General features: G+C 43.2%; 1 protein-coding gene and 1 pseudogene across 1 annotated transcript in view; one reads left to right on the top strand and one right to left on the bottom strand.

The window, feature by feature from the left end:
• The first annotated feature begins 585 nt into the window (after positions 1 to 585).
• LOC102266596 (Krueppel-like factor 17) lies at positions 586 to 2,571 on the top strand (annotated as a pseudogene).
• A 10,530-nt stretch (positions 2,572 to 13,101) lies between these two features.
• The window catches only part of TMX4 (thioredoxin related transmembrane protein 4), a 60,306-nt gene continuing 46,213 nt past the window's right edge, over positions 13,102 to 27,194 (bottom strand). Inside the window, exons 7-8 of the mRNA XM_005904304.3 lie at positions 19,110 to 19,173; positions 13,102 to 17,485 (exon numbers count right to left, since the gene is read on the bottom strand). Of these exons, the coding sequence (XP_005904366.2) occupies positions 17,121 to 17,485; positions 19,110 to 19,173 (429 nt within the window). The 3' untranslated portion in view covers positions 13,102 to 17,120. The remainder of the gene's footprint in view (positions 17,486 to 19,109; positions 19,174 to 27,194) is intronic.

The raw sequence follows: 27,194 nt of genomic DNA, 5'->3' as shown, positions 1-27,194 counted from the left end.
TCTTTTTATATGTTGTTTTTTTTTCCTCCCCCCTGGACCTGCCCTATGTAAACTGGGCTAGCCAGGAGTGCTGTTTGTTCTACCTGAGGTCCTCACTCTGGTCCTCAGACCTTCCTTTGAACTTCTTTTGTTCTATTTTCATGGGCTTTTCCTTTCCTTGTCTTTTAGCCACTGCCATTTTGGACTCCCATTTCCTATTCTAACTACCTAACATTATGAAATAAAGCTAAAAGCATGACAAGCAGGTAGAGTGGCATGAGTCACTTCTAGGCTTCCACCATGCTTCTGTCAGCCAAACTGGAATTTTATTTATTTATTTGCCACACTGTGTGGTATGTGGGATCTTAGTTTCCTGAAGAGAGATCTAACCCAAGCTCCATGCAGTGGAAGCAAGGAGTCTTAACTACTGCACTACTGGGTAAGTCCCCCCCAGACTTGCATTTTAGAAAACCCAAACTGGAGAATGGCCTGAAGGTGGGATAATTCAGGCAAGAGATAATGAGGGCTTGGATTAAGGTGAGGTCTGGAAATGGGGACATGAAGAAGTGTGGTTTAAGCTATGGTGAATCCCCCTGACTTTCTTTCTCCAAGGATGCTGAGAAGTCAGTGTCCAACTTGACTATGTCTTCATCTGCTGGAAGCAGTGAAATGCACACCTCTTGGAACCATAGTCCATTAGGCATTCAACATGTCCCTCAGTGCACAGAGCTGGAGAGGATCCCCTTGGCTTCTGCTGAGGCACCCAGGCAGAACTCCAGTGAAATGGGGCCACAGTTCAGTATGGCACTGTCTGACCACCATGTGAGCTATTGCCCTCAACTGACTTTCACCCATTCCCAGATGATTTTCACTCAAGGAATGTCTCATTTGCAGCCAGGAATGATGATTTTAAAGGGACCCCAGACGATGCCCTTAGGAGAACCCAATATTCCAGGATGGCCTTGACCTTTGGTGGGAATCTAAGGATGCCACCAGCCTCACCTCCCAGTGGAATCCCAATGATTTCCTACATCAGAATGCGAATATCTTATCCTGGCCTCCCAACAGTAGCTTCTAACAGAGACCCTTTACCACCTAAAACGTTATTAAATCTGTTAGGTAGTTAGAATAGGAAACAGGAATCCAAAATGGTGGTGGCTAAAAGACAAGGAAAGGAAAAGCCCATGAAAATAGAACAAAGGAAGGTCAAAGGAAGGTCCGAGGACTGGAGTGAAGACCTCAGGTAGAACAAACAGCACTGCCAGTTTACATAGGGCAGGCTCAGGGGGAGGAGAAAATATAAAAAAGACGAGCCAAAGGGCCAGGGCTTTCTCTTCTCTTCGCGTCTTTGGGTCGGAATGCCCTCACGCCTCAAGGATGTATTTTCCTGCTATTTTCTAAATAAAACTGAGCTGTAACACGGAGCTGTAACACTGATCTGTCCAAGAGCTATAACACAGTCTGTTTGAGACCCGAGAGCTATAACATGGTCTGTCCAAGAGCTGTGACACACTGAAGGCTTTAATGTCTGCAGCTTCAAATTTTTGTTGAGACAAGACAGAACCGAGGAGATTACACTCGCCTGATAAATCCAACCGTGCCTTCCACTGAGGCCCAAGCAATGCTCCCTTCTATGGCTCAGATGTTGCCTCCTAGAGAGCCCCACAATATTGGGATGCCCCCAGGTGTATATCCCTTATTGCTGGCTTTGGAATTCCAGGGCTCTTTTGTGAACCAGCCAGTCTCCCAGGAAGACCCCTTCCTACCTAAGCAGCCCATACTTGTTCCACAAAGAGCAGAGCAGCAGTACGCTAGGATCCAGGAAAAGGCTCCCAGGAGGAGATCCCCAGTTTCAAGGCCTTACTGCTGTGACTATGAGAACTGTGAGAAAGCTTACCCTAAGCACTCCCACCTCGTGAGTCACCAATGCAAACACAGGTAAATGAGGTATCAGACATGTGGGGTGGGTGGAGAAATCTCTGGGTATTAGACTTGTGGGGGATCCATGGTTTGTAATGGTTTGGATTTAGCCTGTCATCTTTAAAGGCTGGGATCAAGCTCTGCTGGCCCCACTGACCTGCTTTCCCACAGTCTGGTATGCCTGTACTGGGATGATGGAGACTGCTAGTTATGCCATCTCCTCACTGCTTTCCTACATAAAAATCAGAAGGAAAACCTTTGATCAACATTGACGGCTCTGCTTCATCAAGTCAGACCCCTTTCTTCCTACCTGCTAGACTGTTCCTCTAAATTCCTTCTCTTCCTTGTCATTCCCCAGGTGAACGGACCATTCATATAAATGCACATGGGAAGCCTGTACCTGGTCCTTCTTCTGTTCTGATGAACTTGGAAGACATACACACACAGATACACACCAAACATCGACCACATAAATATGACCAGTGTGGCTGATGGTTCATGAGATCTCACCCTCTTAGGCAACACCAAAGGACTCATATGGGGATGCCAAGATCTCCAGACTCACCAGCTGACAATGGATGTATGGCTGGTCCTCCTCCTACTCCTGGCCTTTATGTCAATCTGCTCTTCCCTTCATTTCGGCTTCTCCACCCAGATCCTGCCTGCCTCTGACCAGGTAATCTCTTTGGTGGCTGTAGGCTTTGATGAAGACACTAAGATTATGAGGCAATGGTGAAGCCCATATGAGCTCTGGACCCAGTCAGGGCTCCTCAGAAACTGTGTTGGATGTCTTCACATCTCTGAGGCCATCTACTTGTGCCAAGTTCATCCACATGGGAAGATGGAGCAAAGTAAAGAATGGGAGCTTAATTCAAAAGCTCTTTATTTTATGTCACTCCCAGCTTGAAACCCTTTAGCGACTCTCCTTTGCCTGCTACACAAAATCCAAGTTCCTTATCTTGGTCTTTGACAGTTTCCAGAACCAGACTATGTTCAAATTCTGAATTTACCACTTACTAGCCATGTGACTTTGGGAAAGGTTTTTGACCATTATGCCAGGTTTCCTCTTCTGATAAATGAGAAAAACAGTATCAGGCTGTTGTGAACACATCTTATGGCACTCACTAGCCACATATCCAGTTTGTCTCCTCCCATCATTTCCAAACTTGGATGAAAAGCTCCTCACAAGACATGGGATCTGACATCTCAAGTAGCCACTAGCAACCCAGGAGTGTGAAAGAGTTAATGCTCCAGGCATAGTGTTTGACTATTGGGAGTTGGGAGAAATCCAAGCAGATAAATTCCCTCTTTTTCCCTCCCTTTCCTGAACTGGTGCAAGATTTCTCCCAACAAGGAGACCATTTCTCCCAGTGGGGAGACCTCCCAGGCAGGCAGTGCACACAGCTTCTGTGCTTCTTCCAGGCTTGTCATGAAGCAGACCCAGTGTGTTGTCACCTTACATTGTGTCTCTTTTCTCATCCTCAATGCCCTCAGTTTTTGTCACCCAAATAAAACACTGATACTTAGTCATGTTCCAGGTTCTGTTTTCTAGGTGACTTGTGGGTGGAGGACATTAGACAGGGACAGAGAAGGATGAAACCCACTGTAAGTTCCTCTCTGCACCCCACCAAGCCCAGGTACCTGGACTTCTAAAAATCAGCTATCACAGGGCCTGTTCTGCCCTGCCCCTCCCCTGGGGTTAAGGGCATAATGACTGCCCTGGCAACTCAACCACAATTCGTTTGGAACCTTATTTCTGGACCTCAGCTGGCTGTTTTACTGACCAGCAAACTAATAGAAACTGGCCTAAGTCCTCAAGTAGCAGGGCTGGGATCCCAACCAGGAGCTGACCACTTCAGAGGTGGATCTCTTACCTTAGAGGTGATATCTTCTACAGGTGTCTCCTGGGCCCAGCACTGCCAGGAGATTGCCACAGTGAAATGAGTCCAGTCTGGTTTCTGTGGCCCAGGGACCATCTTGGTTTAGGGACTGAGAGGTCCACCTTGGTGCAGTGGCCATGGAGAGGAGGAATACCTGAAGAAGGAAGGTCAAAGACTTTCTGGAGGAGGTGACCCTGGAGCTCAGTAAGTGAGGGTATGTAACATCTAGTAACCCCTTAGTGTTGAAATAAACCCATCAGATGAAAAAAGAGAAGTCCAAGCAGAGGGAAACTGGATCTGGTAATCTGCTCTGAGGAGAGTCAATCTCCAATCTTCTTTTCATTCAGCACATGTTCTTGAGCTCAGTTCAGTTCAGTTCAGTCACTCAGTTGTGTCCGACTTTTTGGACTCCATGAATCACAGCACGCCAGGCCTCCCTGTCCATCACCAACTCCCAGAGTTCACTCAGACTCACGTCCATTGAGGCAGTAATGCCATCCAGCCATCTCATCCTCTGTCATCCCCTTCTCCTCCTGCCCCCAATCCCTTCCAGCATCAGAGTCTTTTCCAATGAGTCAACTCTTCGCGTGAGGTGGCCAAAGTACTGGAGTTTCAGCTTTAGCATCAGTCCTTCCAAAGAAATCCCAGGGCTGATCTCCTTTAGAATGGACTGGTTGGATCTCCTTGCAGTCCAAGGGACTCTCAAGAGTCTTCTCCAACACCACAGTTCAAAAGCATCAATTCTTCGGTGCTCAGCCTTCTTCACAGTCCAGCTCTCACATCCATACATGACCACAGGAAAAACCATAGCCTTGACTAGATGAACCTTTGTTGGCAAAGTAATGTCTCTGCTTTTGAATATGCTCTCTAGGTTGGTCATAACTTTCCTTCCAAGGAGTAAGCCTCTTTTAATATCATGGCTGCAGTCACCATCTGCAGTGATTTTGGAGCCCAGAAAAATAAAGTCTGACACTGTTTCCACTGTTTCCCCATCTATTTCCCGTGAAGTGATGGGACCGGATGCCATGATCTTCGTTTTCTGAATGTTGAGCTTTAAGCCAACTTTTTCACTCTCTTCTTTCACTTTCATCAAGAGGCTTTTGAGTTCCTCTTCACTTTCTGCCATAAGGGTGGTGTCATCTGCATATCTGAGGTGATTGATATTTCTCCCGGCAATCTTGATTCCAGCTTGTGTTTCTTCCAGTCCAGCGTTTCTCATGATGTACTCTGCATATAAGTTAAATAAGCAGGGTGACCATATATAGCCTTGATGTACTCCTTTTCCTATTTGGAACCAGTCTGTTGTTCCATGTCGAGTTCTAACTGTTGCTTCCTGACCTGCATACAAATTAACCCACAATATAGCACCACAGCTGTAAGGACAACTCATAGTGAGGGGCACAGAGAAAATGAAAGGATGAGTCAGGGAAGAAAGACTTCTCAAAGAAGTGCCTAAATCAGACCTAAACAGTTTATGGTGGCTAGTTGGGCCTCCCATTTCCTGGATGTCTACCTTTGGTCATGCCCTGTGCTGGACAGTAAGGACTCAGAGAATGACAGTGCCTTGCTGGAGGGCAGAAAGATCATGGGCAAAAGTTCTGAAAGTGCTCCATGCTACCAAGGAGAAGAGTCAAACCTCTGTGGACTCAGACTTCTTCTGGGTATCTGGGGGTATTTTCATAGCCTTGGTTGTGCCAGCCTCTCCCCCTTCCACCCTGACCCTGTCCTACAGGACACCTTGGTCTGTTTCCTAAGTGACCCCCTCATACCTGAGCCTGACATCCTGGTGGCTTCCACCCTAAATGTGAGCCAAGGTAGTGAATCTGATTTTAAAAAATGGGGGCAGAGGGGAATCTTTTGTGACTAATTTCTGGCCCCAGGGACAGGAGTCTTAGGTATCCGAAGTCCCTTTGCTTTCCACCTGAGCACTGGGTCCCTTCCATGGAGTGGGGTGTCCCAGACTCAGTGGGCCAGGGTTGGTCTCTGTTGGCAGCCCTGCCGGTAGGGTCAGCAGGACAAGTTGTTTGTTGGGATACAAGAAAGATCTGTTGGTGACCCATCACTTTTACTGAGGAATGGAAGCAGGTAGGAATCAGTGGGTGAGACTGTGCCATGTATGCTGCAATGGTGGGAAAGACAGGCCTCCACCCCTTGGAGGTCACAACCTCATAGAGGAGGGATGTAGGAAATGTACAGCATGCTGTGAGGACAAGTATCTGAAGGTGACTATACTAGGCCATAGGAGTTAGGAAGACATTCCATAGGAAGTGTAGTTTGATCTCAGAGTTAAGAATTAAGGAGGAGTTAGGAAGATAAAGGAGGTAAGAGGATAATTGGAGAAGAAATAAATCTATCCTTTATATTCAGTGATTATGGCAGGTGTGGCTAAGCATCTCCCAATGTTACCTTGGTTTTGACACAAGGCAGGATAATGGATGGATAAGACACTGGGCTCTCAAGTAAGTCTAGGTTTTAATCCTGCCTTTGCCACACCCTGTGTGTGTGTGTGTGTGTGTGTGTGTGTGTGCGCACGCACGCATGTGTGTTTGTGTGTGTGTTGTGTATTAGTCACTCAGACGTGTCCATCTCTTTGTGACCCCATAGACTGTAGCCTGCCAGGTTTCTCTGTCCATGGAATTCTCCAGGCAAGAATACAGGAGTGAGTTGCAGTTCCTTTCTCTAGGGGATCTTCCCAACCCAGGGATCAAACATGGGTCTCCCACATTGCAGGCAGATTCTTTACCATCTGAGCCACCAGGGAAGCCCTTGGGCAAATTAGTTATCTCTGCTTCAAATAGCAGTGAGGCCAGATTAATAGTTTCAAGCTCAAGAGAGACAGAGCTAATCACATTAAAAAATGGTTTGACTTACACCCAGGTTTCTGGCTTGTGTTGCAAGTAACACAGAAAGGGAACTGGATGAAGATCATTTATTTATTTTTATTGTGATATTTAATATGTGCAAAAAAATCTTATATGTATATATATATATTTAAAAATAATTTTTAAAAACTTATTTGCTTTTATGACACTTGAGAAAAAGAACACACTAATACATTTGAAGACTTTTGAGTTCCCCTCTCTATACACTCTTCATCCTATCCTGAATTTTGGTTGATCTTGTCTTTGCTTTTCTTTGTTGTTCTTACTATATATGTATTCTTAAACAATATAATGATTGGTTTTATGTAGTTTTGAATTTTGTGTTTATTCTATTTGGGGTTCATTAAGTTTCTCTAAAGTTTTATTGTCTTAATAAAGTTTGGGAAAAAAATTGGCCATCATTTTGTCAATATTTTGTCATCACTCCTCTCCTTCTGACATACAGACACATAGTCTGACATACATTCCGACTAAAGTCAGACATTTTAGTCGTGTCCGACTCTTTGTGACACTCCAGACTATAGCCCACCAGACTCCTCTGTCCATGGGATTCTCCAGGCAAGAATACTGGAGTGGGTTGCCTTGCCCTTTTCCAGGTGATCTTCCTAACCCAAGGATCGAACCAGCGTCTCTAGTGTCACCTGTATTGACAAGTGGGTTCTTTATCACTAGTGCCACCTGAGAAGCATTGTCCCAAAGATCAGTAATATTCAAATTTTTTTCCATCTTTGAATGGCTGACAATTTTTTTCTGGATGTCAGAAAATTTTAAATTTACATTGTTGATTGTTGGACTGTTTTATTCCTTTAAGTGTGGTGTTAGCTTTTATTTCTGGCGTGAATTTTGCTTGAAATTAGTTGAATCTCTTTGAGGCTTACTATTTTTCTCCCTCTGTTGTTGTTCAGTCACTCAGTTGTGTCTGACTCTTGATGACCCTATGGGCTGCAGCACACCAGGCATACCTGCCCTTCACTGTCTCCTGGAGTTGGCTCAAACTCATGTTCACTGGGTCAGTGATGCCATCCAACCATCTCATCTTTCATCACCCTCTTCTCCTACTGTCAATCTTTCCCAGCTGCAGGGTCTTTTCCAGTGAGTCAATTCTTTGTATCAGGTGGCCAAAGTATTGGAGCTTAAGCTTCAGCATCAGTCTTTGCATTTCCCCTCATTTTTAGAGTTTGAGTTGCCTTTTGATTATATCAACTATTTATATACCTATGGCCATGTAAAATGTTTTTATTTTCATGCAATTTTCGTCACCTACTTTTATCGAATCTGGATTTGAATCATAGTTAGAACCCTTTGTCTAAATTCTGTTTAGAGAGGAATTCACCTATTTTTCCCCCTAGTAATTGTATCTTGAATATTTTACTTTTAGATTCTCAATCCATTTGAGATTAGTTTTACTCATGGAATCAGCTATAGATCTAATATCAACTTTTGCTGGTAGGGTAAGCAGCTATCCCAGAACAATTTCTTTTCTTATTTACTTATTCATTTTTGCCATTCTGCACAGCATGTGGGATCTTAGTTCCCCAACCAGGAATTGAACCCATGCCCCCTACTTGGAAATCCAGAGTCTTAAACAATGGACCGCCAGGGAATTCCCTCTTTAAAAAAAAAAAAAAAAATCTGATTGATTGATTTTTGGCTACTCTGGGTCTTTGTTGCTTCACAGGCTTTCTCTAGTTCCGTCAAGCAGGGGCTACCTTCTAGTTGAAATGTGGGCTTCTCCCTGCAGTAACTTCTCTTGTTGCAGAGCACAGGCTCTAGAGCACAGGCTCAGAACTTGTGGCACACAAGATTAGTTATCCCACAGCATGTGGAATCTTCTCAGATCCGGGATTGCACATGTGTCCCCTACACTGGCAGGCAGATTCTCAACCACTGGGTCACCAGAGCACCTTCAGTCCCTCTGCTAACTCTTAGGGTTGTCTCCTCTGACTCCCCAAACACCACAGCCCTCCCATCTTGGACACTGTGTATTCTGTGCCTCAGGCACACACTAGCACCTCCCTTCCCTCCAGTCCCAGAACTTCTTAAAGTTCATTTTTGTTCCAGTGATTTGTTTTCATACTTAATTCCCCAATATCCTTGTGTTTATTTATAGACTTTCTATTTTATCCCATTGACCCGTCTCCTCATCCACTGGTTCCACATTACTATTTGTTGACTTTGCAGACAGAGCAGAGCCTGTTGATCACCCTCCCACAGCCCTGTCAATGCAGACACTGCACACTTCAGGCCTCCCACCCACATCAGTGCCCTCAGTCCCTCTGCTAACTCCCAGGGTTGTCTCCTCTGATTCCCCCAACCATGGACACTGTGTATTCTGTGCCTCAGGCCCACACTAATACCTCCATTCCCTCTCAGGCACCCAAGCCCTGTCGACAGCTCACCTGCATCCTTGAGTTTCCTTGTTGCTTATCAGTGACTGTGGACCAGCTCTGCTTCTGCAATGACTACAAATCTGCAAACTTTCTGCCATCCACCTTCTGCAACTATATTCTTCAATGAGATGTGAACCCCAGCCTCAGAGAGAGGGCTCATCTTCCAAACTTATCCTTAATCCTAAGCTTGTCCTAAGCAACAGTTAGAATTAGACATGGGACAACAGACTGGTGCCAAATAGGAAAAGGAGTACGTCAAGGCTGTATATTGTCACCCTGCTTATTTAACTTATATGCAGAGTACATCATGAGAAATGCTGGACTGGAAGAAGCACAAGCTGGAATCAAGATTGCTGGGAGAAATATCAATAGCTTCAGATATGCAGACGACACCACCCTTATGGCAGAAGGTGAAGATGAACTAAAGAGCCTCTTGATGAAAGTGAAAGAAGTGAGTGAAAATTTGACTTAAAGCTCAACATTCAGAAAACGAAGATCATGGCATCTGGTCCCATCACTTCATGGCAAATCGATGGGTGTTGGGGGCCAGAGTGAGGTACTCCGCCCGTGACAAAGGTCATGAGGAAGGAGGCTCGACATACGCAAAGGCGGGATTGAGCCTCAGGAGTCCCCCTGGAAATCCTCGAGCGTCTACCCCCATAACCAGAGCCTGCCTACTTTACTACTTTGTGCTCTCACCTACATCTCTGACTTTACGGGGGGCTGTCCCCCACCACCTCTTTCGGAGAAGGAGTTAACCTAGAGCTCCAGTTAATAATAATTCCTGGGCGTGATAAGAGTGTTTTAACCTACAAACTCCTCTGAAGGTTCTCTGGCCTGCCTGACAGGCTTGTCCGCCACATGTGATCGCTCACAGCACAAGATGCTTTAAACCTTCTAAAAACAGGTTCCTTAGAAAAGTTAGAAAACTATTAGTATAAGTATAATGGGCTAATTAGAAATTGTGTTGGTGAAGGGTTTTTCATTTGTTGAGCCAATGTTTGTTGCTAAGTCTCCATATCCCCTGCCCTTACACACATTAATGAATATATAGAATTAACCTTTGATATTAATCACGTTAGACCTTAGGCTAAGTAAATTCTTTCCTTAACTAAAACCCACTACACCCTCACCCTGTAGGAATGTAACTTTATTTGGGTGGCGTCTGTTTTGAGAATAATCAGCCCTGGAGGAATAAGTGTCCTGATTGACTGACCGCTGTCACAAGGAGAGGGTCAGAATTGTCAGCAGGCCCCCTGCCAGAAGATGATGTAACACCCCTAAGACCTCTGTATACATTTGTATGAAGCACCTGACTTTGATAAAACTCAGGACTGCTGACCCCGCGTGACTTTTGCATAACATCTCAGTGTATAAAAGTAGACCATGGAAAATAAAGAATTGGGATCAGTTTCTCGAAATACTGGTCTCCCCATGTCGCTCTCTCTCCCACTCTGGCTGAGTCTCCATCTGGAGCGTGGAACCCACCATGCTTACTAATTATGCCTGGGCTTCTAAGATCCGACCGGGGAGGCCTCAGTGTCTCCTCTCCTTTGGGAGAACGGAAGGACGCCTGTGGCCTACGTAAGTGGTGCAAACTTCTTGTCTTGAAGTTTTATTGGTCTCCCGCATAAACCAAGCCACTCAGCCTCTTTTCTCCACTGAATTTTCCTACTGAGCTATCCTTATTCTATTACTCTTTATATCTTTAATTAATATCTAATTGAAGGTATTGTATCCTGATCCTCGCCTATGCCGTCTCTCCTTCGAATACCCTGGATCAGCTGGGGCTGGACCTCGGCATTGCAGCCCCCCAAAATAAAGTCAGCCACTGTTTCCACTGTTTCCCCATCTATTTGTCATGAAGTGATGGGACCAGATGCCATGATCTTCGTTTTCTGAATGCTGAGCTTTAAGCAAATATTTTCACTCTCCTCTTTCACTTTCATTAAGAGGCTCTTTAGTTCTTATTCACTTTCTGCCATAAGGGTAGTGTCATCTGCATATCTGAGGTTATTGATATTTCTCCTGGCAATCTTGATTCCAGCTTGTGCTTCATCCAGCCCAGTGATTCTCATGATGTACTCTGCATATAAGTTAAATAAGCAGGGTGACAATATACAGCCTTGATGTACTCTTTTTCCTATTTGGAACCAGTCTGTGGTTCCATGTGGTTTTTCCAGTAGTCATGTATGGATGTGAGAGTTGGACTATAAGGAAAGCTGAGCACCAAAGAATTGATGCTTTTGAACTGTGGTTTTGGAGAAGACTCTTGAGAGTCCCTTGGACTCTCAAGTTCATCCTAAAGGAAATCAGCCCTGGGTGTTCATTGGAAGGACTGATGTTGAAGCTGAAACTCAGTTCATCCTAAAGGAAATCAGCCCTGGGTGTTCATTGGAAGGACTGATGTTGAAGCTGAAACTCCAATACTTTGGCCACCTGATGGGAAGAGCTGACTCATTTGAAAAGACCCTGATGTAGGAAAGATTGAGGGCAGGAGGAGAAGGGGATGACAGAGGATGAGATGGTTGGATGGCATCACTGACTCAATGGACATGAGTTTGGGTAGACTCCGGGAGTTAGTGATGGACAGGAAGGCCTGGCATGCTTCAGTCCATGGGGTCGCAAGGAGTCAGACATGACTGAGCGACTGAACTGAACTGAACTAACACAGGCTAGACTGCCTAATCCTGTTCTAAGTCTGAAGAGGGTCACATGTCCTAAGAAGACTTAACCTATTATTGTAGAATAAATTTCAAAGAACCTCAAAGACTGGAGCAAAGAAGGGGATTGCACCTCAGTGTTGGTTTAAAAAGCTGCAGGCTTTGCTCCCACTAAGGACGTATGACCAAGTTCAAGTAGGTCAAGATACCACATAGTGGACGTTCTTCCATTAACATGCTGAGCAAGTTTCTCTACGGACTTGGTCGTACGGAAGTTTAATCATTTTTTTCTTACTACACATCCCTGTGTGCTTCGTTGTTTAGTCGTGTCCAGCTCTTTGTGACTCCATGGACTGCAGCCCGCCAGGCTCCTCTGTTCATGGAATTCTCCAGGCAAGAATACTGAATGGTTTGCCATGCCCTCCTCCAGGGCGGCATCTTCCCAACCCAGGGATCGAATCCAGGTCTCCCGCATTCCAAGTGGATTCTTTACCATCTGAGCCACCATGGAAACCCAAGAATAGTGGAGTGGGTAGCCTATGCCTTCTCCAGGGGATCTTCCCGACCCAGGAATTGAACTGGGGTCTCCTCCATTGCAGGCAGATTCTTTACCAGCTGAGCTACCAGGAAAGCCCACACATGTCCCTACTATCTTTCAAAAATGAAAACTCTAATTCCATTATTTCACCCCAGTCTCTGAGGGAGTCTGTCCTTTGGGCTTTTCCACTGCTATACTGACAGGAAGGGTCAGATGCAGTATTCTGAATGCCCTAGGAGACCAGGTCAGTTCAGTATCCCAAAGGGTTAGTAGCATCCCTTGCCATCTGCTCCACTGCCGGCCACTTCCAGACCTCAGGAAAGAGGGGACCTGAGGGCAGTGAGTTTCCATAGACAACACAACTATGATGAGGAGAAAGCCTTGGATCTTTGCACTCATTCCTGAGTTTTTGTGAACCTCTCAGAGAAGCTAAAGCAAGGGTTCGGGATGCATCAAGTCAAGGAGGAGGAAGAGAGGAACAATGAACAGACAGGATGGAGGATGGACACATGAAAATTACTTTTTAACAAAGTAATATTTTTCACTGCCTAGGCAAATGACTTCTGTGAATTTCGTGTATGAAAAAGAACTTTTGTTTTGTTTTCTTTTTACTTAGTTATCACCATCATTATGTTTTGATGCAAGTGGAAATTTACAATAAAATGAAAACAAATAGCATCAAGGATCACATACAATTCTGTGATAAGGTGATCTGTAATTCAGGCAATGTACGCTTGAGGCTCATATCTTGATCTCCTACTCCAGGTGCTGCTGATGCCATTTGAGGAAAATACAGATGAAGAGAAAAATAAGTATCACTAGGCTAAAAAATTAAGACAATTACAAGAATATAAATAACAAATTTATAATGGATTGCAGTACAAATAAATAGTATTTTTAGTATAAAGCTACATTTGCATGAAGAAGCTACATTTGCACTGTTTAGTAACAATTATGATTAAAATACACCAGAAACATGTTAAAGTTGTTTGAGTCACATATATACAATGTCACAGTTCACAAGAAGCTTCGCTGAGAATAAGCCATCTGAAGGCCATGTGTCCTGATCTGAAACTATCAAAGGCCTTTCAAGCAAACCTCCTGGCTCAGGAAAGATGCTCAAAAAGCTGCCCCATCCAGATCGATCTGACTTGACTCCACTTTTGGTTTTCAAGATAAGCTATAATCTTCTAAAGGGGATCATAATGTAGACTGATATAAACAGATACTGAACAAGAAGGAACTTTTCTATTGGCACAGAAGATTTACATCACCATTTTCCCAAATGTTATTATTTGAAAGGATGGGTGAACCACACATTTATAAGACTGGCAGAAATAACACTTTAACACTGAGATAAAGGACATAATGAAACTACTGATACACATTATAAAAAGCACCAGTCTCCCCTTCCTTTTCTTACTTCATGCCAATTTAAGGTTTTAGGCTAAAAGCTCAGGTACGTCTTATCATTTCAACTCTTCTTTGGACTCTTTAATGTTTCTCATTCTGTAAATCAGGCTCCACTCTTAAAGGACTTGGTAATAAGTCACATGCCAAGTACTTGCCTTAAAAGACACTTCTATCATCTACCCAAATCACACATACACAAATCTTATAGAAATACCACAGCTATCAACAAGGATTTGGGCCATAAGAGTCAAAATTTGGCTTTCTCCACCATCAGAGTCAGCCTGACCAAAGCTTGCTTGCTTTTTATCACAGTAGTAATTTCGGATTTCTTCTTGTAATCAGAGAAGCTTGTGGCTAACTGGGATCTTGTGCCAAGATAAAGCGGCGGGTTTGTACTCATGGGTTCAAGCCATGTGAGTTGAATGAACCAGCTTCTCATCCATTCACACTTACAGTTTAATGGGAAAGAAAGAAGTAGACTGCCTACATGTTGCTTCAGAATGAGAACTCTAAGCAAGCTGGGGTTGTTCGCCAAGAGATAAATAATAAAAGGAAGAAATCAAGGAAACAGTAACTGGAGGTTTCAAACTTTCCCTCTAACCAGTGAACAGGCATTCTGCTCTCACTTCTCACACAGAAGGCACTGCACCCATTCCCAAATGAACAGTTTATTTAATTTACCTAACTTTGATATTCTATAACTAAGTAACTGATATTGCAATACAGGGAGGTACGATAATTTATTTTTTGAATAAAAATCATATTTCTATGCACTTGACTTCTGGATTAAGGACTACTTATTACCTACAGGAAAAATCTATCAACTCCTATTGAAATGTTAATCTAGTTTTAAATTATTTTGGGTTGGTATTTTCCTTTAGTTTTATATTCAGGAAGAACTTAAAATGAACCTAAAAGTTGCAAGTAGAAAGAAATTAAATTCGATTGTGTGCATCTCTCATCAGAATATTAAAAAAAAAAAAAAAAAAAAAAAACCGTAAAAACAGTCCCCATAGCAAATACTTCAACTTTTAATGAATCCACATCTCCAAACTGTTTTCTCCTCTTCCTCTATTTTTTTTATGTATTGTTGAGAAAGAAAATACATTTTTCTTATTATATAATTAAATACTATCAGAAGTCCAACTGGAAATTGGCCTTACATTTATAAAAAGCCAAAGTAGATTTTATTTCTTCATTCCATCCCCTTTAGTAAAATACTTCACTGACAGAAAAAGAATTATTTCAATATGGGGGCAGGGGGTTGGGGAGAAGTATCATACAGAAAAGCCAAACTATGAAGCCTTTCTTATTCCAATACTATTGAACTTGAATTCAATTATCTTTGAAAATTTTGTTTCAGCTGATTAGAAAAGAAACAGAATCCAGTGCCAGGAGGGCAGGTTCAGCTTGTCTCTGCTCCAGAAAGGCTTCCTGGTATCAGGGAGATGGAGCTGCCTCCCTGGAGGTACCACTGGAACTGGGACTTTGGGTGAGGTGTCAGAGCCCCAGATGGTGGTCGGGCGAGAAGTGAGCACAAGTCAAGGTTTTCCCAGCCTGTCAGTTCTGTGATGGCCTCAAACTTGAGATTGTGTTGCTGTCTAAAGAGAAAAATTATCGGCAACTCTTAATGTCATCACACTGGGGGATGAGACTATCAGGTGACTAAGTGGGAAAGATGAAAAATAACCAACTCTAAAAACTGGATTCTGTCAGAATAAAAACTCCCTTTGTGTGAGGCTTGCAATAGGCTCATTCAGCCACATCAGGGCAGAGTTTCAGAACCTCCCCCTCCTCCAGTAAGCCCATGTTCAAAGTTAATGCAAGGTAAGGGTTATCTAAACAGCAGATAGGAGTGTACTGCATATTTCTTCTTAAAGATTACAGAGTAACATGGAGACTTACATTACCATATGTAAACTAGATAGCCAACGGGAATTTTCTGTATAGCTCAGGAAACTCAAACAGGGGCTCTGAATCAACCTAGAGGGGTGGGATGGGCAGGGAGATGGGAGGGAGGTTCAAAAGGGAGGGGATATATGTATACCCATGGCTGATTCATGTTGAGGTTTGATAGAAAACAACAAAATTCTGTAAAGCAATTATCTTTCAATAAAAAATAAATTAAAAAGAAAAAAATGACAGAAGCTTTTTGAATTCCATAAACCTGTACTACTTATTATTCCATCTGGACTCAAGGGGTGTACAATAAACTTTAGACACCTTTCATAAGCTTGGAATCTAATATTATGAATTTATTCTAAGGCATAAATCAGATAGATGGATGGATTTTCTAAAGGACATTGGGCCCCCTGGGTACTTTTAGCAGACTAAATATTGAGATGTATGGAAATAAAATTCTTTACAAGATTAAGGAAGAAGGAAACGAAATCAAACCTTTCATTTTCAGATACACAATTTCATTAGTTCTTTCATCAAAAGCGTATCAGTGAAGGAAAATCAGAAATGTTTTTTCAGTTATTATTAAACTGGTTCAAGAGCCAGGGAACCCCTTGAAATGGAAACAAAACAATACAGTATTCAAGGTTTCATCATAAGATTACCTTGTACTGGCAAAGACGTAGGAGATTTCTGGCTTCAAAGAATATTGCTAAAGGAGCTTTTGGAAAAAAATTTAAAAATACCACGTTTTGGCTTAAAACAACCAAAATCTCTCCTGTAAAACCGCTACTTCTTTTTGAATCTCTGAAGGTTACAACATTTTGTTTGAGACCCTTGGCAGTCATGGCTTCATGGGCTGTGCTGCTTGATTATCTAAACCCTTAAGGCAAAATAAATACAGCTAATATCAAGCTGACTGCTGCCCGAGTCCTCTCACTGAGGAAGTACTGTTCAGAGGATGGGGAGCCCACAGGCCCATGGTGGGAAAACTGGAAATGTTAAAGGTAAGAAATAAAACACAAGAAGGGAGGTTCAGAGTTAGAAACATTTCCAAGCTTTTTTCTACAATAATCTCCAAGGCCCTCTCAACTTCTATCTCTAAAAAGTACCCCTTTATATGGTGCCTGATGGCCTGATGTTTCTTACAGTTTGACAAAAATCAATATTCAAACAAGAGGAACCAAGATGGCTGCTACACTCGGGGTGCTCAGCTTGCCCTGCTCTCACGGTAAGGGCCTGCAGCCCTGTCTGTGCCCGTGACAGTGCTCCTGACGCTGGGGACTGCGTTCTCTGGTCAGAGCTCTGTAGCCCCGAGTAAACGTGTGCTCACCCCCGGCCCCAAACAGACCCCAGCACCATGTTTGCTTTTCTGTATCCTGATTGTCATGCTTGAAAGATTCTCCCTAACATACACGAGGCTTAATGCCATGAGACTAAATGGCTAAAGATTATTGTTTAAGAGAAGCTTGCTCATTCAAAAAGAAAATAAGAATTTGGTTTAAACTGCAGACAAAAGGGGAAGTTAACATATTCTTTTGGTCTGTATTCCAGTCTCAGGCCGACGGTCCCTTGTCAGCATGCTGACTTCTGCGCTGTCTCAACGAGTCTCCCAGCGCCTCTGTGCCAGCCGGGCGGGGCTGCTCCAGGCTGTCATCTCCAACCTCACTGGACCCCTCGTCCTCCCGGGCCTCCCTCGGGGGCTCCGGGTCCCGGGCATCACTCTTCTCCTCGTCCCCGCCAGCAGCTGGGCCGTCCTCCTCTTCCTCCTCTGCTTCCTCCTCGTAACCAAGGTCCTCTTTCTCATCCTCATCATCTACAAGGCTGTCCTTGTTCTCTTCTTCATTTGAATCATCCTTTTCCTCCTCTACATCCTGCAACTGTTCAGTTAAATGAACCTCCTCTGACCTGAGATTCTGCTCTGTGGAAGAAAGAGAGGGGAACATTCTCTGATTAAACAATGGGCATTCAAAATGCTTTCACTAGTATGTAGAATCTAAAAAAATAAAACAAACGAATGAATATTATAAAACAGAAACAGACTCATACAAACTAATGCTTTGTACTGATTCAACAAACTAGTGGTTACCAACTGGAGGGGCAAGACAGGGAAGGGGAAAAGAAGTACAAGCTACAAGGTATAAAATCTACAAGATACAAGGATGTAATATACAGCATAGAGATAGAACCAGTATCATAACTTAAAATGGAGTATAACCTATAAAAATAATGAATCAACTCTATTGTACACCTGAAACAAATACAACGTTGGACACCAACTATACTTCAATTTTAAAAAGGTCATTCAGCAGTCGATTGCATTTTGCTGTAAAATGAAACAATGGGGTACAGGATGGCTTTCTCCATCATGAAACCATGTTACTGCAAAGGACAGATCTCTGGATGGCATCCTAGCCCCATCCAGGGTGTCTCCACCTCTCTCTGGACACTCGCTGACCGAGCTGACTTGGGCACAGCCCAGGGGCATGGAGGGCAAAGATTCCTCTGTGCTCTGTGTTATGCACTTTGTAGAATGCTCAGCAAAACACTCACTGGTCATGGTAATTGGTTCAAACTCTGACTTAAGCAGAGCCAGCTGGAATCCTGTCCAGGAATTTTTGGCCAGAGTGAGGAGGATAACTTTCTCTCCTTCTACAGGGATTGTTAAACTGATGAAATGTGAGTTGGGGCTGTTTAAAGCCACTGAATCAGCTTCACAGAGACAGAAAGCGATCATCTTTGGGCTGAGCATGAAACCAGAACATCCTTGGATTTTTCAGCTTTGTAAACTAATAGATTTTTCTTTCTTCCCCTAAGTTACTTTAAACCGGGATTTTGTTACTTTTAAGAATTCTAAGGAATATAACATAGTTTATAATTATATATGGAAGTCTGAAAGCCTTAAAAACTTTAAGAATTAAAAAAGAAATATAAGCTTATTTAGTTAAATTCACATAAAATTCAACAATTACAAAGTCTCATGAGTCTTCAACACTTCCCTAGCAGTCCAATGGTTAGGACTCTGCACTTCCCCTTCAGGAAGTGCAGGTACAATCCTGGTCAGGAAAGACAGATCCCACAGGACACAAGTATGGCCAAAAAAACAAAGTCTTCCTGCAAACAACAGGAATAAAACATGGAAATCCAGAGGTATTTGGTCCCAGAAACAGTGTGAAGTACTGAAAGGATTTGGGAAGACTGCTTTAATGGCTCAGAGTCATTACTGGTACACAGGAGAAACTCAGTAAGTGCCACTTCCCCTCCTGCCTTGCTCATCCCAGTTTGAATGAAGGAAAACATGTCAACTGATTAATGAAAAGCATACAATTCAAGGGAAAAAGTAATGGCCAAAATGAAATGTTCTTTAATGTAAGAGAGGAAAAAAAAGAATGCTTGCTCAAATCTATCTAGAGAACACATTTCAAGGAATTTGGTGGTGGTGAATGTTTGGTCACCAGCAAACCACAGGAAAATTCACTATGAGCACAGAAGGGCATACCACAGACTTCTAAAGATACTCTATCTCATAAACTTGTCATACTTACCAGAATGTTCAGATAAATTCCTTGGAAGTGGCAAGTAGAAACATTCAGATATTACTACCAAGACCTGGAGGGAAAACAGTGATTTAACAGTGAGTAAATAGAACATTTATTACCAAACAACCTTAAAGTTAGGCCTTGCTTCTATAACCAGATATTCATAGATAAATACAGAGCAATTGGTCAAAAGTCCTCAAAAAAACAAGGCAAGGGTATAATTAAGAATTTTCTATTTTTCAAATGTGGATATAATGCTGGAAAATACTATTAATTTCAAACAGAGGTCACAAAGTCAAATGTATACACACAGTCCACTAAAAATAATAAGCAAGTATAAGAAAACAGACACTCTCAGCCAAGTCTGAAGTGATCCTTTAAAAAACCCTACTATGACAAATGATACCACTCTCATGGCAGAAAGCAAAGAGGAACTAAAGAGCCTCTTGATGAGGGAAGATGGAGGAGGAGAGTGAAAGAGCCAGCTTAAAACTCCACATTCAGAAAACTAAGACCCTGGCATCTGGTCCCTTTGTGAAGTGAAGTGAAGTCGCTCAGTCATGTCCGACTCTTTGTGACCCCGTGGACTGTAGCCTGGCAGGCTCCTCCATCCATGGGATTCTCCAGGCAAGAATACTGGAGCAGGTTGCCATTTCCTTCTCCAGGGGATCTTCCTGACCCAGGGATCTAACCCAGGTCTCCTGCATTGCAGGCAGACGCTTTAATCTCTGAGCCGTCCCTTTACTACACGGCAAACAGAAGGGGAAAAGGTGGAAGCAGTGACACATTTCCTCTTCTTGGCTCTAAAACCAATGAGGACGGTGACTGTAGCCATGAAATCCGAAGACGACTACTTCTTGGCAGGGAAGCTATGACAAACCTAGATAATAGTGTTAAAAAGCAAAGACATCATTTTGCCAACAAAGGTGCATATAGTCAAGGCTATGGTTTTCCCAGTAGTCATGTACTGATATGAAAGCTGGACAATAAAGAAGGCAGAGCACTGAAGAATTAATGCTTTTGAATTGTGATGTTGGAGAAGACTCTTGAGAATCCCTTGGACTGCAAGGAGGTCAATCCAGTCAGTCTTAAAGGAAATCAACCTGGAACACTTTTTGGAAGGACTGATGCTGAAGGTGAAGCTCCAATACTGTGGCCACCCCATGCGAACAGCTGACTCACTGGAAAAGACCCTGATGCTGGGAAAGACTGAGGCAGAAGGAGAAACAGGCAACAGAGGATGAGATGGTTGGATAGCATCACTGAGTCAACGGACATGAACTTGGGAAACTGAGGGAGATGGTGAGGGACAGGGAAGCCTGGAGTGCTGCAGTCCATGGGGTCGTGTAGAGTCGGACATGACTTGGTGACTGAACAACAGTATGATAAATAAAATGAGTCTGTATATGGGTTGTCATTCACCAGTGGGAAACTCCTGATTATGTGGAAGAGTATTTCAGGGTGTAGAATTACTAAGAGTGCTGTAAGAAATTACTAGAGGTGCACTGGCAGGACCCTGAGGGATGGGATGGGGAGGGAGGTGGGAGGGAGGGTCAGGATGGGGAACACATGTACACCCATGGCTGATTCATGTGAATGTATGGCAAAAACCACCACAATACTATAAAGTAGTTAGCCTCCAATTTAAAAAAAAAGCAGTGGGAAAATAATAATAATAATTTAAAGAAGAAATTACTAGAGGGACAAACTGAGAAAACATATCAATGATGTGAACTAGATCTTATTTTAAAGAGTGACTGGCCTCACCTCCAACCTTGACTGCAGCATTGACTCACTTTCTACTTACTACTACTAAGCTGTTTCCCTTGATAAACTACAAGCTTCCTAGAGGAAGGTTCATTCTGGCTCATGTTCCACACCCGGATCGTGTGCTGCGGTGATGAAACTGATGGGACGATGTGTGAAATGGGACTGAGGCAGTCGGGGTCCCTCACTCCCTACACCCTCCGCACGGCCTCCGCACAGTACTGCGCAGCAGAGAGAGACCAGCATGGGAGGAAGCCGCCCGTTGAGAAGGGCTGCACTGGTCCTCCTGTACCGAACTAACTCTTGGGCTTCACCTTCACTGTGAACAACTGCCCAATCTTTAAAATAGGAACAGTACTTCATAAATTTAAGGGGTTCAAAACTTTTAAAACTCTAAAGTCATGTCCTTTTGATTCAATGTTATAAACATCAAATGAGTAACTCACTTTGACTATTCCCACCTGCATAGTTATTTATTACTTTACTTAATACTTGGTTCATTACATTTAAGATATCATGTTAAAATCTGGGGGGAAGGGTTCAGAAAAAGATAAAAAAAGAAGTTGTAAAGCAATATGTATCAGGCAACTCATAAAAAAATGAAGAAAGCTCTTCAGAGATACAGAGACAACAACCAGTCCTGGGGGTGGGGAAGGATCCAGAATGACCACTTAAGAGAGGTGGCCTTTGGGGCCTTGGACACGGTTAGGAGAGGACGAGCACCACCAGTGGTCTGACTCATGTAAGCAGCACCACGCAGCACACAGAGGCTGTTGGATCCAGCTGTTGTTCAGTCACTCACTCATGTCCGACTCTGTGACCCCATGGACTGCAGCACGCCAGGCTGCCCTGTCCTTCACTACCTCCCAGAGTTTACTCAAACTCATGTCCATTGAGTCGGTGATGCCATTCAACCATCTCATCCTCTGTTGTCCCCTTCTCCTCCCGCCTTTAATCTTTCCCAGCATCAGGGTCTTTTCCAATTAGTCAGCTCTTTGCATCAGGTGGCCAAAGTATTGGAGCTTGGATCCAGAGAAACGCCTAAATGACAGACAGAGGAAACCCACGTGCAGGGCAGTGGGATGCACGAAGCACCGAGTGTTGGAGAGGAGCAAGCTCCAAGCTCTTAAACTGATGTGAACAACAAAGAGGAAAACACTTCCACCTGAAAAGACAGAGTCTGAAAACCAAATGATAGCCACATGCTTATAGTAGCTATTCACTGAACATAATGCTTTTTTGTGACTTTCTTTTTCCTTTTGCCTTTCTTAATACCAACTGAAGCAGAAATTTTTGGTTTGGTCACATTGCAAAGGAAAGAAGAAACACCTTCCAGTCACAAATAATTGGCATTTACAACAAAGCCTGGGAGGGAGTAAGTCCCACCTGTGAGATACCTGGGCCATCTAGAATGCACATAAGGGGGCCTAGAAGAGACTTACGGGACACCAGCCTCAACCCTGTCAGCTGTATGACGCTGGGCAAGTCACTTAACTGTTTTCTCACTTCAGTCAGTTCAGTTCAGTCGCTCAGTTGTGTCCGACTCTTTGTGACCACATGAATTGCAGCACGCCAGGCCTCCCTGTCCATCACCAACTCCCGGAATTCACCCAAATTCATGTCCATCGAGTCGGTGATGCCATCCAGCCATCTCATCCTCTGTCGTCCCCTTCTGCTCTTGCCCCTAATCCCTCCCAGCATCAGACTCTTTTCCAATGAGTCAACTCTTCGCATGAGGTGGCCAAAGTACTGGAGTTTCAGCTTTAGCATAATTCCTTCCAAAGAACACCCAGGACTGATCTCCTTTAGGATGGACTGGTTGGATCTCCTTGCAGTCCAAGGGACTCTCAAGAGTCTTCTCCAACACCACAGTTCAAAAGCATCAATTTTTCGGCTCTCAGCTTTCTTCACAGTCCAACTCTCACATCCATACATGACCACTGGAAAAACCATAGCCTTGACTAGACGGACCTTTGTTGGCAAGGTAATGTCTCTGTTTTTGAATATGCTATCTAGGTTGGTCATAACTTTTCTACCAAGGAGTAAGCATCTTTTAATTTCATGGCTGCAGTCACCATCTGCAGTGAGTTTGGAGCCCCCAAAAATAAAGTCTGACACTGTTTCCACTGTTTCCCCATCTATTTCCCATGACTTGCATTCTCTCAAAAGGACAAGTCTGGGGTCAGTCTACCACTAAGGGCTGCTTCATGTCTCTAACACTACATACATAACTCCATTACACCATCATCCTTCCCAGAAATTGGGAGGAAAATCCTCTTGTTCCATCAGTTCAGGATCTATTTTCCAATCTAAAGAACCACTCTCTTGTGATGGGACACTTTCTGAACCACTAAACATGGCGCTGTTTACAAACAGGGCCTATACAGGAATGGTACCCTCCTCTCCCTCTTCCCTCCAACAGTTAGATTTTCAGGTTTCAGCTTAGCAGACAGCCAGGCATCTAAAAGAGGAGAGCAGACAGATTTGCCATCTTTCATAGAGAGTGAGAGCTACACCTCCTGATACTGGAGACCCTCTCTGTGGAAGCTCTGTGCTAGGAAGCGGTCAGCAGCATATACTGGGTTGACCAAAAAAGTTCATTCCAGTTTTCCCACAAGATCTTGGGGAAAACCCAAATGAACTACTGGCCAACGCAATAGAAAAATGGTTCACCCAAGTTGCAAAATTCAGACAGTATCTACAGCAACTGAAATGGAGATCAGATAAGACAGGCAAAAGTTTGCTGCCCGTATATTCCATGGCTTTTCTGCCTGTCCACAGCTTTGCTATTTTCCATCCTTCAAAGCAGAGTTGCCATCAGAAAGTGATGCAACCAGAGCAATCTGATGTACATTTACAGGCCTTCCCCATGTTGGTTTAAAGTGCAGAATATAGAAACAGAAAAATATATGGAAATATATTCTATAGAATATAGAAACTTCATTTCTAAAACTGAGCCCTTGGGTTACATATGAAAAATAACATGGTACAAGTACAGCCACTATGGAGAACAGTGTGGAGGTTCCTTAAAAAAACTGGAAATAGAACTGCCATATGACCCAGCAATCCCACGGCTGGGCACACGCACCAAGGAAACCAGAAGACACATGTACCCCAGTGTTCATTGCAGCACTGTTTATAATAGCCAGGACATGGAAGCAACCTAGATGTCCATCAGCAGATGAATGGATAAGAAAGCTGTGGTACATATACACAATGGAATATTACTCAGCCATTAAAAAGAATGCATTTGAATCAGTTCTAATGAGGTGGATGAAACTGGAGCCTATTATACAGAGTGAAGTAAGCCAGAAAGAAAAACACCAATACAGTATACTAACGCATGTATATATGGACTTTAGAAAGATGGTAATGACGATGCTATATGCGAGACCGCAAAACAGACACAGATGTAAAGAACAGACTTTTAGACTCTGGGAGAAGGAGAGGGTGGGGTGATTTGAGAGAATAGCATTGAAACATGTTTATTACCATATGTGAAATAGATCACCAGTCCAGGTTTGATGCATGAGACAGTGCACTCAGGGCCGGTGCACTGGGATGACCCTGAGGGATGGGATGGGGAGGGAGGTGGGAGGGGGTTCAGGATGGAGAACACATGTACACCCATGGCTGATTCATGTCAATGTATGTCAAAAACCACTACAATACTGTAAAGTAATCAGCCTCCAATTAAAATAAATTAATTAACAAAAAAAAAATAACACTTGAAAAATATTTCAACCATTACTAGTCTCAATAAAGACAGCAAACAAAAACCAAACTAGCAGTCCTACTTTGACTTCCCATCTTTTAAAATTATGGAAGAAAAGAAAGATGTAATGGTGAAGCTTATAGGAAACAAAGACTTGATCAGGAAATCACTTCTCTATGGGAAACGTCGTGCCCTTCCTGGGCAATGCATATATTAACATTTCATGCAAAGACTGGCACAATAAAGGACAGAAATGGTATGGGCCTGACAGAAGCAGAAGATATTAAGAAGAGGTGGCAAGAATTTGTATGCAGGTCAGGAAGCAACAGTTAGAACTGGACATGAGTTGGAACAACAGACTGGTGCCAAATAGGAAAAGGAGTACGTCAAGGCTGTATATTGTCACCCTGTTTATTTAACTTATATGCAGAGTACATCATAAGTAACACTGGACTGGAAGAAACACAAGCTGGAATCAAGATTGCCAGGAGAAATATCAATAACCTCAGATATGCAGATGACACCACCCTTATGGCAGAAAGTGAAGAGGAACTCAAAAGCCTCTTGATTAAAGTGAAAGTGGAGAGTGAAAAAGTTGGCTTAAAGCTCAACATTCAGAAAACGAAGATTATGGCATCTGGTCCCATCACTTCATGGAAAATAGATGGGGAAACAGTGGAAACAGTGTCAGACTATTTTTCTGGGCTCCAAAATCACTGCAGATGGTGACTGCAGCCATCAAATTAAAAGACGCTTACTCCTTAGAAGGAAAGTTATGACCAACCTAGATAGCATATTCAAAAGCAGAGACATTACTTTGCCAACAAAGGTCCGTCTAGTCAAGGCTATGGTTTTTCCTGTGGTCATGTATGGATGTGAGAGTTGGACTGTGAAGAAGGCTGAGCGCTGAAGAATTGATGCTTTTGAACTGTGGTGTTGGAGAAGACTCTTGAGAGTCCCTTGGACTGCAAGGAGATCCAACCAGTCCATTCTAAAGGACATCAGTCCTGGGATTTCTTTGGAAGGAATGATGCTAAAGCTGAAACTCCAGTACTTTGGCCACCTCATGCAAAGAGTTGACTCATTGGAAAAGAGTCTGATGCTGGGAGGGATTAGGGGCAAGAGCAGAAGGGGACGACAGAGGATGAGATGGCTGGATGGCATCACTGACTCAATGGACGTGAGTCTCAGTGAACTCCGGGAGTTGGTGATGGACAGGGAGGCCTGGCATGCTGCAATTCATGGGGTCGCAAAGAGTCGGACACGACTGAGCGACTGATCTGATCTGATACACAAAAAATATCTTCATGACCCAGATAACCACTCAATATGCCAGCAAACTTGGAAAACTCAGCAGTGGCTACAGGACTAGAAATGGTCAGTTTTCATTCCAATCTCAAAGAAAGGTAATGTCAAAGAATGTTCAAACTACAAGACAATTGCACTCATCTCACACACTAGCAAAGTAATGCTCAAAATTCTCCAAGCCAGCCTTCAACAGTACAGGAACTGTACTGTTCCAGATGTGAAATTCCAGATGTTCAAGCTGGATTTAGAAAAGACAAAGGAACCAGAGATCAAATTGCCAACATCCACTGGATCACTGAAAAAGCAAGGAAATACCAGAAAAACATCTACTTCTGCTTTATTAATTACGTCAAAGCCTTTGACTGTGTGTATCACAATAAACTGTGGAAAATTCTTAAAGAGATGGGAATACCAGACCACCTGAACTGCATCCTGAGAAATCTCAAGTACGCAGGTAAAGAAACAGCTAGAATCGGAAATGGAACAACAGACTGTCTCCAAATTGGGAAAGGAGTACGTCAAGGCTGTGTATTGTCACCCTGCTTATTTAACTTACATGCAGAGTACATCACACAAAATGTTGGGCTGGATGAAGCACAAGCTGAAATCAAGATTGCCAGGAGAAATATCAATAACCTCAGATATGCAGGTGATACCACCCTTATGGCAGAAAGCAAAGAAGAACTAAAGAGCCTCTTGATGAAAGTGAAAGAAGAGAGTGAAAAAGCTGGCTTGAAACTCAACATTCAGAAAACAAAGATCATGGCATCCAGTCCCATCACTTCATGGCAAATAGATGGAGAAACAATGGAAACAGTGACAGAGTTTATTTTCTTGGGCTCCAAAATCACTGCAGACGGTGCCTACAGCCATGAAATTAAAAGATGCTTGCTCCTTGGAAGAAAAGCTATGACCAACCTAGACAGCATATTAAAAAGCAGAGACATTACTTTGCCGATAAAGGTCCTTCTAGTCAAAGCTATGGTTTTTCCAGTGGTCATGTATGGACATAAGAGTTGGACTATAAAGAAAACTGAGCACCAAAGAATTGATGCTTTTGAACTGTGGTGCTAGAGAAGACTCTTGAGAAGTCCCTTGGACAGCAAGGAGATCAAAGCAGTCCATCCTAAAGGAAATCATCCTGAATATTCATTAGAAGGACTGATGTTGAAGCTGAAACTCCAATACTTTCACCACCTGACACGAAGAATTGTCTCATTAGAAAATCCCTTGAAGCTGGGAAAGATTAAGGGCAGGAAGAGAAGGGGATGACAGAGGATGAGATGGTTGGATGGATCACC

The sequence above is a fragment of the Bos mutus genome, chromosome 13 (assembly GCF_027580195.1).
Source record: "Bos mutus isolate GX-2022 chromosome 13, NWIPB_WYAK_1.1, whole genome shotgun sequence".
Taxonomy (NCBI): domain Eukaryota; kingdom Metazoa; phylum Chordata; class Mammalia; order Artiodactyla; family Bovidae; genus Bos; species Bos mutus.
This window is presented reverse-complemented; position numbering and strand designations above follow the sequence as displayed.